The sequence below is a fragment of the Tenebrio molitor genome, chromosome 6, assembly GCF_963966145.1.
Source record: "Tenebrio molitor chromosome 6, icTenMoli1.1, whole genome shotgun sequence".
Lineage (NCBI taxonomy): Eukaryota > Metazoa > Arthropoda > Insecta > Coleoptera > Tenebrionidae > Tenebrio > Tenebrio molitor.
The window spans coordinates 11,588,793-11,601,844 of NC_091051.1; the positions used below are offsets into that span (position 1 = coordinate 11,588,793).

Here is a 13,052-nt window from a genome sequence, read left to right on the forward strand (position 1 = left end):
TTTTTCTGTTACTTTAGACACACGCAAGAACGAACGACAAATGTCAGTCAGTACAACTGAAACATAACCAAATTAAGAGAAAAAACATTTGAAATATCAAACTTGTCTGTGTCTAAGGTGCAACGGAAAAGAAAGAATGGTCCATAGCCAACCCTAAATGAAAATTTTAATAGTCACCCGTTATAAAATAAAAGAATCACTTTATTTTGGTCTGTTTTTACTGGTAAAAACATTTGTAAAATTTAACAGCTAAAAATATTTCTTCAAATTGTGCGGCAGTTGTAAGGTGAAAAAAGTTGTGTAATCCTTGTCAAAAGCAAAAGCCGGTGGTGTTTGTTTATGGACTTAACTGTTCCTCATTTAATTCCTCATTTATTCATTCATTATATTCTGTCACCAAACATAAATAAACTCGTCATATGATTAATAAATCGATGATATGACTCATCAAACTGGAGCAGCACATTCAACTCTTCCTACGAATTAGTCGAATCTGCAGCATAGTTTTATTTGTAGATATCATCGATGATATTCATACCACTTGTTATATTATACTGGGTGCCCCAAAATTCGCGGAACAACGTAGTAGTACGTTGTTAAGTAGTCATTAAGAGATCAGGTAAAATTGTTTAAAAAAATCAATCTTCTTTTTTGTAGAAGATATGGACCTATTCGTTACACTAAATGTGGCAACATTTAAAAACATTCTATGCATCCCAATAGTCTGCAAATATTTCATTTTTGTTGTATCCTAAAATTACTACATACTTGGAAATGCTGGAAATAATGAAGAAAATAAACCAAACCTGATCACAATCGTTCAAAATTATTAGGCCACTGGCCAGTAAAAGACAAATAGTCAAAATCTTTTTTATTACTTAAAATAAATGAGATCAAAGCTGCACCTTTTGGGGCCCCATATCTTCAAATCTAAGAGGTATAGAATTTTTTAATTATTTTTCTCGTTATTTTCTAACATGAATTGACATTGCCTCATTGAGTTGTTCCGCGAATTTTGGGGCACCCAGTAGTATAGCATTAACCTTAATGAAGAAATTAATATTAATCGAGAAAGGTAGGTGGACGTAACCTTCCCATCGATATTGTGAAACACTTTTACTTGTGTCGATTTTTTGAAAAATTTTTGGGCTGAAGTTTATACATCTTGTTTGTGAAAAATATTTAAATTTGTCTTTTCCATAAAAATGATAACAATATTTCTCGATTGTTCATTACATAAAAACAAAGATGGAACAATCCTGGAAAAAATGTTTGATTTAAATTTTTTGCACAGGTTGAATGGAGGGAAATCCAATAACCTCGCAGAACAGCGATTGTGCGAAATGACTAATCCCCGCCCTTATTTTTGCAATATGCGGGAAGGATACGCATTCATCCTGTCCCTAAGCAGTGTCGTAATGTTGTTTACATTTGGACCGACATATGGCATAAACTCCCGGTATTATGGCGTACTACAGTCATGAAAGTTATTGCCCTTATTCTTTATTACCGAAAATAGAACAGGTCACAACTGCAGGTTTCATAATAGTCACCATAACGACACATCTCTAAACTACGGCTTGTTCGAATCGGAAGCAAGGATGTATAGTTGGTTGCGGCTTGTTCCTCTAGGTATCCACTAAAAAAATAAAACAGAAGTAAGCTCGCAACGCTTTCTTTACGGTTTCATTTGTCGGTGTTGCTTTTGAACCATGAACCTCCGGAAATACGCAATTAATACCTAGCAAAATGGTCCTAGGATTATTGATTTAAGAGACCGGTGACATACACGCTGAAATTAGACCGGTTGAAAAAGCTCGGTATTTGATCTATGTAGTTCTGGTTGAAAGAAAGCCGCGATAATTACGATACCACTAATTAACTGTACGAGTTTTTACGACGTCTAATTTTACTTTTTGCTTTTATGAAACGTGCTTTAGATTTATTCCATTTTAATTGGCGTTAAAATATACAACAAGCGCGGTTCTAAAAACGGAACAAAACTTCTGTAACGACCGGTGTAATTTACTCGAGGAAATTTCAACGCTGCGTTCCTACAAATATCGCAGGCAATATTTCGACAAGGACGTGCATCTTGTTGCGGAAAAGTTTTTAAGTGAATTAAGCTGTCGGAGCTTTTGTATAATTGCCGTGTTAGAGATCTAATAAATGAGTTAATGGATCATCGCCGGCCTGTTTCCGCAACAGACTCCATGACTTGCCACCAGTTATGTTAATTAAACAAGCATAAGCGCGGGAGGTCGTAAATTCGGAGATATTTTTATCTGCCAGGCTTGTTCCGCCGCCGGAATTTGATTTAGAATGGCCCACATTTTATTTTTGATAAAAGAATTGTATGTTTCACTTGTTCACACGAGGTAATTTATTGCATGAAATTTCGAGTCGCAACTGTTGATGAAGAATGATTGCTAACTCTGCACAAATAAATTATATTTTTTTGGCTTTTTGTCACTAGTGCAACCAACGCTGGGCACACACCGTCTGCTGTTGGGGAATCATCAATATAAGATTGAGAGACAGGCTAATTATTGACATTTTAATACATATAAATAAAATTTTAAGCGACGAAATATAAAAAACAGCAGTTATCCAGAGAGTCCACTTAGTCCAAAATTATTGTTACAAAAATTACCATTGTCACCACCGCGTTTTGGGAAAGGGGTGACAGTAAAGATTCTTTCGTTGGAGCACTAACACCACTAACACCAACACTGTTGCATCTTAAAGAAAAGAATCTTTGATTGGAAATATCAGTCGAAAAATCGTTGCGACGAGGATTTTTGAGCTGTTCGTAATTTTGGTATTGTTGGCCTTGGATCGAGTTGTTTAGAGATCACCCTAGAAACGGAAAAAACAAAAAGTTGACGTTACATAAAATAACCGGATTGGTTAGTGACAAAACTTGGGGATGCAAAACTCGGGGTGTTCTGGATTTTTACCGTCCAATTCTTCCAAACTTAACCTTGCTTTTTTTGCAAATGTAATTTCAAATTAATTTAAAGAAATGTGTTTAAAACAAGTATCTTCTTTAGACAGTTATTACTGAAACGTAAAGTAGGAAATACTTTGAAACAATCATATTTTGTGATAATGCTCCTTCCTTGTTGTTGTTCCTTTTTATGATCAAAACAACTCTTTTTTTGTCAATTTTCTTGACTAGTTGATTCATAAGATATTTATAATAAATTAATACCTCTCTGTAAGGGTCTGCTCTCTTGGAAATCAATAAATCATGATCCCTTCAAATCCCATGAAAACAACAACAAACTGATTTCACCTTGTATGCCCAAACGTTCCTGCCATATGCAATATACGATATCATGTGGTTGCACCTGAGTGAGATTTCAGGATTTCACCTATCTCAAGAACTTTCGGTTTTTCAGTACAAAAGCAAAAAAATTCCCGAATCACGACTTATCGAACAAGCCACACCACATCATGTTTTTGCTTTTGCATTTTCAAAGAAAGGAAATCCTGGTAATTTTAAATGTTTAACAGTTTCATCAAATATTTTATATGCGTGAATTCAGTTCCAGTATCAAAACCTTGACGATGTTAGCGAAAACTAACAGTTGTTTAATTTTAGGTTACTAATCTCCATTTTCGATAATTAAGAAAAAAATTTAACTCGATCGAAAATTACTCGTTTCTTTTCGATGTTTTTCAACCGTGTAAATTATTTATTATTTTTACGTGCTGCAGTACATACTCCAGACATTTCTGGTTCTGTTATTTGTTTTTTTCCGGTTAGTGTGTACATCCTGTAAACCACGGTAAATAAACGATAACGTGTTCAATTACTTTTCTAAACTTAATGTAAAAGTTGATAAAGAGGACAGAATTCATTTGCCCTGCTGCTACAGGTGTCAGGTCTGACCGTTTGTTTTCGTTTAATCCACTTAATCCACACGTTACCTCTTTTATTATCTGCAATTTTCTCCCATTCACATACAAATCAGTGGATTTACATTGAACCAGATTGCTTCGTAACTTTATCGAGCGTAACTTCTGTTTAAGTTCAAGCCCAATTTAGCACCGCCGTATTTCTCCTAATACATATGTGGTTGAAAATTTTGAAGGTACGACGTAGTGCATTCCGGTTTATGTCTAACTCGTCTTTGATCTTGTTTACTAACGTACATCTTCCTAAAGTTTGATTGCCGTGTGTGAGTCTGCACCTAATACATCATGGATTAAACAGTTCTGATACATCCAACCTCAACTATTTATAGACGAGGGTTATGCGAGTACTGTTGCATTAAATGCATGTTGTGTTACGATCTGACAAGAGTAGTAAATCTACATGTAATACGAGAACTCCTAAGTTTATTACACATGCAATCCTGCTTATTTCCGCTTCGTTTTAATGAGCAAATTATTAATTATCTGTCAAGGGAAAGTATATATTCCTTCCTCTCACATAAACTCACAAATCGTGAAGAATAACAATCGAAGGCATTTTTATTTAAATTCCACGACCACAAAGAGATCACGAGATCAAAGACAACTGGAATGCTCTTCAAAGATCAACCAAATTATTCCTTAGATGCCTCTGTAATATCTTGAATACTTCTTGAGAATGAATTTGTGCATTTGAAAACTGAGAACATTCCGATGGGGTGAAACTACGGCGACATCTGGCGGTGCACCGCTAAACTAAAACACGAAAGCGTCGCGACGCTCCGACGTCTAGTTCAACTTCGACCCGTCCGTTGCAGATGGCGCTGAATGCTCCTGAATGCCAGGAATGCCAGTTAGGAAAAAGTTGACGAGCGCATTTTCAATTTTTCTATTGTTCCTATTGTTATTGTCCTTTATTACCTTTTTGTGATGTGACTTTGAAAACTGCACGTCGGTGCACAGCTTGTCGGAGTCATTCTGTACGGTCATTAATCAAAGGGAAAATATCTCACGATCAAATTATGCTCCCCCAAATATCCGAAAAAACAATAAGACAATTTAAAATTTAAGTCACGTTGCAAGAATACGTTCCCTTGTAATAAATCATTGCGATCTTTAGCTTCCCCCCGGCTTAGCGTAAGTCCTTCACCCCATGGCATATGCAACCCTCTACGCGTTATAATCGATTAACTTAGTATGAATGGAATCTATAACAGCTAAGGCAGGCCGAGCACTTCGACTTTGCCTTTTCAAAGGTTGACTTATTACGGTTAATGAAGCGTGGATGAAAACGGTAATTGAAAAAATATCGCCTAGTGGCTGAAGGGAGGCGACAGCTGAAGGCGAAAAGTGCAAGGTGGTTTGGGCCCCATTTAGGTAACAATCTCTGCAATCTAATGCAATTAAGAGGCAGGGGGTGGAGCGACAATTTCTGAAGTGCCGAGTTTTAAAGAATTCATACAGTAAGTGGTTAACTACACATTTTGTTTACAACACCTAAAAAGTTTTTTACGATTAAGTGGAAGTTTTATACAATTTTTCAGAACGAAGAAGTGATTAAATGGGGAGTTAATAATAAAATATCTATTTGTAGGAAGTCACTTAATTTTGATTTAATCACATTATGGTATCGGGTGTTTTTTTGCATTTCACCTCAAAGTAGGCGTTGAAGAATCGGCTGTGAACGTAAAAACGTAATCCGCATAGTGCGTTCACAATCGAGTCTTCAACGCCTACTTACAGGTGAAGTTTGAAAAAACACCCGATATAAAAATGTATATGTACAGGTGTCCCAAAATTAGCGAATTCCGAATTCAGAGCATTGTAGGGGATCACTTCAGTAGTCCAAATATGGAAAAAAAAAATCGGGACTCCCCCCACAAAGACACATTGGTCTGAAGGTGCACTCTTTGAACTGCGTTTTCTTCAAATACAGGCTGAAAAGTTCAGTGTTTGTCATTATTTATGGTGTAGATGATTGTGGAAAATAATAGCGTAAAACGATTTCTTGAAGAATAGCTTTACTTTGGAGTAAAAAAATCATATTTATTTTTGTAATTTTTTCTTAAAAATGGAACGGCATCGTAGCTAGAATTGTATTTTGTCACTGTGGATATGAAGGCTGCTATGTATTGAACAAAATTAAAGTGCTGATATCTTCTTCAGGATGAGCGATTTTTTTTTAAGTATTATTCGAGCTCCACTGGGTCCTTCCCTACCACGCTCTGAATTCGGAATTCGCGAATTTTGGGAGACCCTGTATATTGGTATATTAATCAAGGAGTCGGTAATAGTCATTACACGCGATTCAGAATCCGATACTTTTTTTAGTGTCATTTCGCATTTTCACTATCACAATTCATTTTTTATTTCTTTTAACACATAACGTACCCAGACTGGCTGTAGCTTTATGTATTTTATATGATGATATTTTGCGATCGATCAAAACTCGTGAATTAATGAGTCATTACTCGCGACCTCCAATAGTAAATATGATTATTTAACAGTAGTTAGTGCTTGTATTAGTTAATAGAAGTAGAAAAAAGAAACTAAGAGTATTTTTAACAATGAGCTGTACTAAAGAATAAACAAATGGTTAAAAAAAACTCCAAATGAAGAGGAAGTTGTATTATTATTGTTATTTCTATTAAAATGTGTCTTCTTTAAAAATACTGTTTTAGCGTTCCTCCTTTAAATTAAACTTAGTGGAAAATTATATTATTTATTGGTAAACAAATTCTTTGAAAGACAACCATTTTGTAAACAAATGGATGGAACTGTCTACTTGCTGTTGTCTGCAACAGTCCAAGTTTAAAATTAAATGTTAGACATCTATATGGCATAGAATATATTCAATACGTTCATTGATTCTCATGGAAGGGGATGGAGGATTGGGTAAATTATTCGAAGTCAGTGTTCCTTGTAGAACTATCGGACGTATAATGCAAAGTCATAGGGAAACTAATGACTAACACCAAAGATCTCCGCAAAGTAAACTTTGTGTAGCCACTGCTATGAAAATTCATTATTAGAGATCAGTGTTTGACATGCTGACCTAAGAAACCATTAAACTCAACATTCAAATCTGAACATTGCTCTAATTAAACTAAAAATGTTCCAAGAAGTGTGGCGAAGAAAAAGTACTTTTTTTTTGAGATCTTTAATCACCTCTAGTGAATTTGATGCAAGTACTCCCAAGTTAATCAGTTCATAAAACCGTAATGACAGTGTTTCGGTGGATCGAAGGACCAAAATTGAATAGTCGTGTTACGTAACATTAACAATTTATTGAGTAGTTTAATTACAAAGATATGTGTTATTATGTCTTGTCGTGGTTGACGGTTGCAAGACGAGTTATGTTTTGAGTTGAGGGTTGATTTTCCTTCTTCTGGACGTCTCGACCCCTTCGGCAGAGGGGGTGTTCCGAAAGTGGTTGGACGAAGTTCCAACACATAGAATTGGTTATTTTTGGGATATTTGAAGCTTATCATAAGAAAATGAAGTGAAGGAAATATTTTAAAATTTTCAAAATGGTCAAAACTGCTTGAAATTCGTCGATATGTCATTAACAAAAGATCTAAGAAATTATATCTCTAATCCTACTGATTGTCATTTTGTGGATCCATCTGCTGTTCTAAGTCACTAGTTCACCTTTGGTGAGTGTTGTAAAAATAAAGTTCTTAGATGTACTACAAGGAAAAAAGGACAATACTAAAAGGAAAAAAAAATGTTTTCAATGGTTTAGATTTAGAAAATGCTCATTCTACTTGTTGCTCAACAGCTGGAAAAATATTCCAACTGCAAGCAAAAATTTGAAAAATCGTGAGTTTAATAGTGTTATCAAAAAGTGGTTATTTTGAATAATTAACATGAAATTGGAGTTAGTAAATGTAAAATAGGCAAATAAATTGATAAAGGAAGAAGAAATCTTACCAAATCGCAAACGGGGTAGAGGTTTTGGATTCTCTTATGGGTTGTGACCTTGGAAATATGTGCGCGAAGGGGGAGCGATAAACCAGTGAAAAATCTATAAATGAAAACATCGACTACTTTATGTAAAGTACCGTGCCTTCAAATAAATTCGGAATTAGAGTAAGCTATGATTTATGTATTTTGTCTATTAACGGTTGGTAGACTGTTTGGCACTGACTGTTGTCAATAGTTTTATGTCACGATCAGAATAAACACGTGTACTGTGCTGTCCAAGGTCACTTCTGAACTGTCTAAAAATTGCATGTTGCCAACTTCATAATAAAATCACAGCCTACTCTAATTTCGAATTTATTTGAAGTCGGTTTGTAGCGCCTACTTGAGACCGATATTCCTCATTTTGCGCAGATATGACTCATAGCCAATGAGAAAATCCAACACATCTACCGATGAAGATAATTTTTAACTTTAACGTAAGTCGCCGGTTTCTGATCTAGAAAATTCAAAACTCAAAACCGAGTGCTTGAAAGAAATTGATAGCGTTTTAATTATCTGGCAATTATGTAGTCAAAAGTCCAGAGTAATTTTTTTTATTGGTGCATTTTCCATAGAATGTCAGAACACCTTCAATTCTTGATAAACGAGGCCTTTTGGTAAATCAATGTTCAGTGAAATTCAGTTCTTAGCAATCTTTTCAGAATGTACAATGAGCGATAATAATCTTTCTTTACTCTTTACCTTTTCTTGGGCATTATTCTGTCAAGTAACGTGTGTGTGCTTAGGTGAAACATGAAACAGGAAGTGCAGAAGGAAAGAGTGAAGATGGATGGCCATCAAGACTTATTTCAGAAACCGTTGAAAGAGTTAGGAAAATAATATGAAGTTGTATTTATCTGAAGGATTTGTCAAATAAAATGAAGACCTACGTTTTGCGCGATCACAAATTTATTTGAACATTACACACTAGGTTGAACATTACATTACATTAAAAATACATATTATCTACTGTTTGCTGTGATTGCTTGCACAGACTTTAATCTGTCAATCTATTATTACCTGGTAGATTAACGTAACTACAGCCTGTGCTTTTTCATCTGTGCAATAGATCGGAAATTGTGTGATAAGCGGAGAGCAACATAATCGATTACGAGCAGAAAACTTTAATTTGATCGTTAATATTGTGGAAATATAATTTGCGTTAAAGACAGTTCGATTGTGAGGGTTGCAGTGGCGAAATGCGTTTTTCTTCGACTTGATGGATGACAAGTCAAGCGAATAACGTAATTGGGGAAATTTAATTGTGATAAAAGTGACAAGGCAATAAAATGTGGTGGTTTCTTTGTAAATTTGATTTATCATTTCAGATCCGTGCATTCGAAAGATCAGAACATGAGAATCCATCCCTCGTCAGTTGGACCAGACATTCCTAAGCTTATCACAAAGGCCTCCTATAAGCTACTGGATAACGATGTCAAAACGGCATGGATCAATCCGAGACTAATCTCAAAGGTAATTCAGTCCTTTGTATTAATAACTACTCTTCCAAAAACTGCTGCCGGCTCTAATTTATAGCATGTTAATTTTATTGGTTGAGCAATAGTAATTTGTCGGTAAAATAGATCCTGTCCCTCAGTTTCATGTGGCCATAATAAAAGAGATTTACTATAAGCTTTACGACTTCATAAAATATGATATTTCAGTAATTGGATGCCTGGGGACAGCTCATTAAATTAAAATTAAAATTGAATTATGCAAATTCGAAGTGAGGATAGTGTCGGATGGATAATTCGGTGGCCAAATTTAAGAGTTGCTTAATGATTTTCGAGACACCTTTTCCAGTGGAAGACATCAATAAGTTTCTCTAGTGTAGATGCGTTAATGTCGAGCTGTGTAAATGCAGTGTGCATTTTAATGGTGCATTTTAATTTAAGCGAAGCGATCAAGTTACTGAAGGAATGCTGCCCCTGCTAGGTGATGATTTATATCTTAATCAAGAACGCCCGATAATGGATTCCCCCCTCAATACAAATAATCAAGTAATGAGACCTAAATCGCAATTATCGTAAAAGTGCGTGCGTATAAAAGGTTATTGGTGATTTGCGCCAATTCCGCCAGTCTGTTCGCCCTTATTAAATGCCCACATTAAATTTTAGCGAGGGAGAATTTTGAATTAGGATTTTTTCCCGTGAATTTTCTTGTCCAAACAATCGCGCCATAATATTTCAAGTGCAGCCAAGTGACACTGTCGGGTTTCAGGCCAGGATAAAGTTAAGTACTGGAGCCATCAAAAGTGGTAACTCGCTATAAAAAACATGTCACCCCAACGAGGGTCAGGAGAAGTCCATAAAGTCGTACATGAATATTAGATTAAGGGCGTCAAAGAAAAACTTCAATAAGAAAGGACACCGCATAATTTTTTCCGGGATGATTTACACTGGTCCTTTGAAAGGCGACGGAAACAGGGGCGTAAATCAAAAAATTGTGGAATTAAGAGCGACCGTTTCACGGAAGATTTCGCGGACAACTAATAAATTAGATGTGGGGGCTAAATATAAAACAAAGACAATAACAAGGGAGACCACTAAAGAATAAACGCCGAGTGAAAGTTTTATTGCCAACGTTAAATGGCGGGGTGAAGGCGACTGTGACCAGATCAGAGTTTCCAAATAAAACATCGCACAAATGCAATATTCACAGAATCGTGTGATTATTATTTCAGTTACGTCGTCTTTTTCCGGCGCGTTTATTGAACGAAATGTGCATCGCTATAAAAACACAGAGCGATATCTAGCCGAGGGACATTGTTCGAAGTGAACCTTTTCGCAATTTAACACCAGGAATTGTGTTTAAAATTTTTAACAGCGTCCATTTCGGTTGCATTTAGAGGTACCCCTATTAAGTATTCTATTTACCGTTTGGAGCAATAGCTCCTGAAAGTCGCATGAATATTACATTTATTTATATATTCGCGTTCGAATACGTTATTAGTCAAAATAAAATACGTCAGGATATTAAAATTCTATGTCTACTTTACTTTGTACAGCGTCATACTCAAATATTAATGTCAGACAAGTTAAATCTTTAAATTAGATATTGACGCATATTCCGAACGAATACTCGAACGCTTGTCACTGTTCGAAAAATTGAACGTCACTCAAAGAAATTCGAATATTCCACCATGAATTTCAAATGCAATTCAAAAATATTCATTAGAAATATGTGTTAATAAATCTGAAAAAGTTAGGTAGTTTTCTTGGTTGAATAAATTAAAATTTGTAATAGGTTAGAAGCTGTAGTTAATAATTTAAAGTAGTTTTTTTGGAGATAAGGAAGGCAAAGCTTTAGTTCACGCTCAGCTGCGCTTCGTGGACGATGCAATTCAAGTGAACGAAAGTGGCCTTACTCTTGAGGGCTGTATTTGGTTCTGTTCCATACCTCTTTAGAAAGTGAGTCTGTAACGTTGTATTCAAAAATTTAAATAAAACTAAATCACATTTTTGGACGGATCTTTGTTATGGAAAAAAATACAAAATAAAAAACGTTCTGTAATGTCAATAAAGTGGTTGTGTACACGTTGTGGAAACGGATGATGAAGAGTTATATGTTCCTGATGATGTTCTGGGAGAGGCAAGTGCCGCGAGGTACCAAATGTTGTCTAAAAAATCAAAATTACGTTGTCAGGAAGAATTGGAAAAAATTAAAAAAATCATGCGCGAATGAAAACCAGTGAGTGAAAGACAGTGGGCGAAAAACGATGAGCGAAAGTGAAGTGAACGAGAGAGAAACTTTCACCCACTGGTAACTATGGATAAAGAGTCACTTTCCAGGGAGGTATCGAACAAAAATTTTATACAGTGAATTAGACTTAAATTAATGAAAGAATTTAAGAAAAGGCATTCGATCATGCTATTCTCTGAAATTCTGATTGTGTGCTTCTGATAGGACTATTCGTCCTGCGAATACCTTTGTATTTCTTAACAAATCACTCACTATTGATCTTAGCATTCTTCTAAATTCTTCTCAAAAATATTAATCAACGACTAATTTCTTACAAAATCTGTTTTTTTTTTGCAACCTTTCTATTAACAAATTCTGAGTCGTCGAGTGGGTTCATAAAATCACGAATGTTTTCGGAAGCAGTAGTGTTTTCACAAAAAAAAACGTTGTAGATACCACCTCGAGTAAAAAAATAATACATGCAGAGCACATTAATCTTTTTGTTAATTTATATTCAATTTACGAAAAACGCCACCACCGTTAAATATGGTCTCGCAGATTAGATACTGAATCGTAGAGATTAGTATTTCGATAAACTCATACATTTTTTATTTAACCGTTAAAACTTTCTTCAAATTATTCGATAAAATTTTGTGAAAACAACCCGTAAAATTCACGCGTGTTTACCAACAATCCCTCGCATCGTCGAAATATTTAACTGTAAAATGTAAGCTGTCACCCTTTTTGTGTTCATATCTAAATTTTTCCCCTGGAATTTCTCTGTTGTTCATGTGAAGTTGCGGGGTTTATAAATCATGCATTTAGTACATTTCAAATGGAAATCCGTTGAATTTTTATGTTACAAAATTAGCCCAAACAATGTTGATTTGAATTTTTGCTTTCGCACCTACTGTCAAATGAAGGGGAAAAATAATGACACATTTTTATTTTTTCGTGGGTGTGTCGTTCTGTCGTCTCTTTCGTACCTCGAAAGCGCAAAAGACCATTAAAAGAAATCAAAAGAGAAATGTCTGTGGCGCTAGCGCAGCTCTTCGATATTTTTGGAACTGCTGCCCGAGACTGACTCAGCCTCATAATAAGAACAGACCATCTTAACGACGCCTAGCGTCATTAGGTGACCGTACAGGGGCACCCTCCCGATTTTGCTTGGTCCATGATGTATTTCTATCGGCAGCTTTACTTTAGCAAGTGCTCAATGGGCCATTTCTCTCGCTCCGCTAGATGTCTAAGGATAAAGTGATAGTTTGGGCTATTACTCTAAAAAATGTCACAATACCGCCGATTTTCGACCATTTTTCGTCAGTAATTGACTTCCTCCTTCTTTTTAATGCTTGATAAATTGCATTCAAGGGGGGAAAATAATCACTACGGTATTTCTCCAAAGTGTTAACGTCTCCATCGCAAGTCACCTCGCCTCGAGTAGTAGGTACAAACAGAAGTATAAAAAACTTCCATAAAATATT

The 13,052-nt window shown here is 35.5% G+C and overlaps 1 protein-coding gene across 2 annotated transcripts in view; it reads left to right on the forward strand.

Moving 5' to 3' along the window:
• Positions 1–13,052, forward strand: part of LOC138133792 (kinesin-like protein CG14535) — a 234,738-nt gene that overhangs the window by 42,540 nt on the left and 179,146 nt on the right. For both annotated transcript variants that reach the window (XM_069051748.1, XM_069051749.1), the window contains exon 3: positions 9,216–9,360. In XM_069051748.1, coding sequence (XP_068907849.1) covers positions 9,216–9,360 — 145 coding nt within the window. The remainder of the gene's footprint in view (positions 1–9,215; positions 9,361–13,052) is intronic.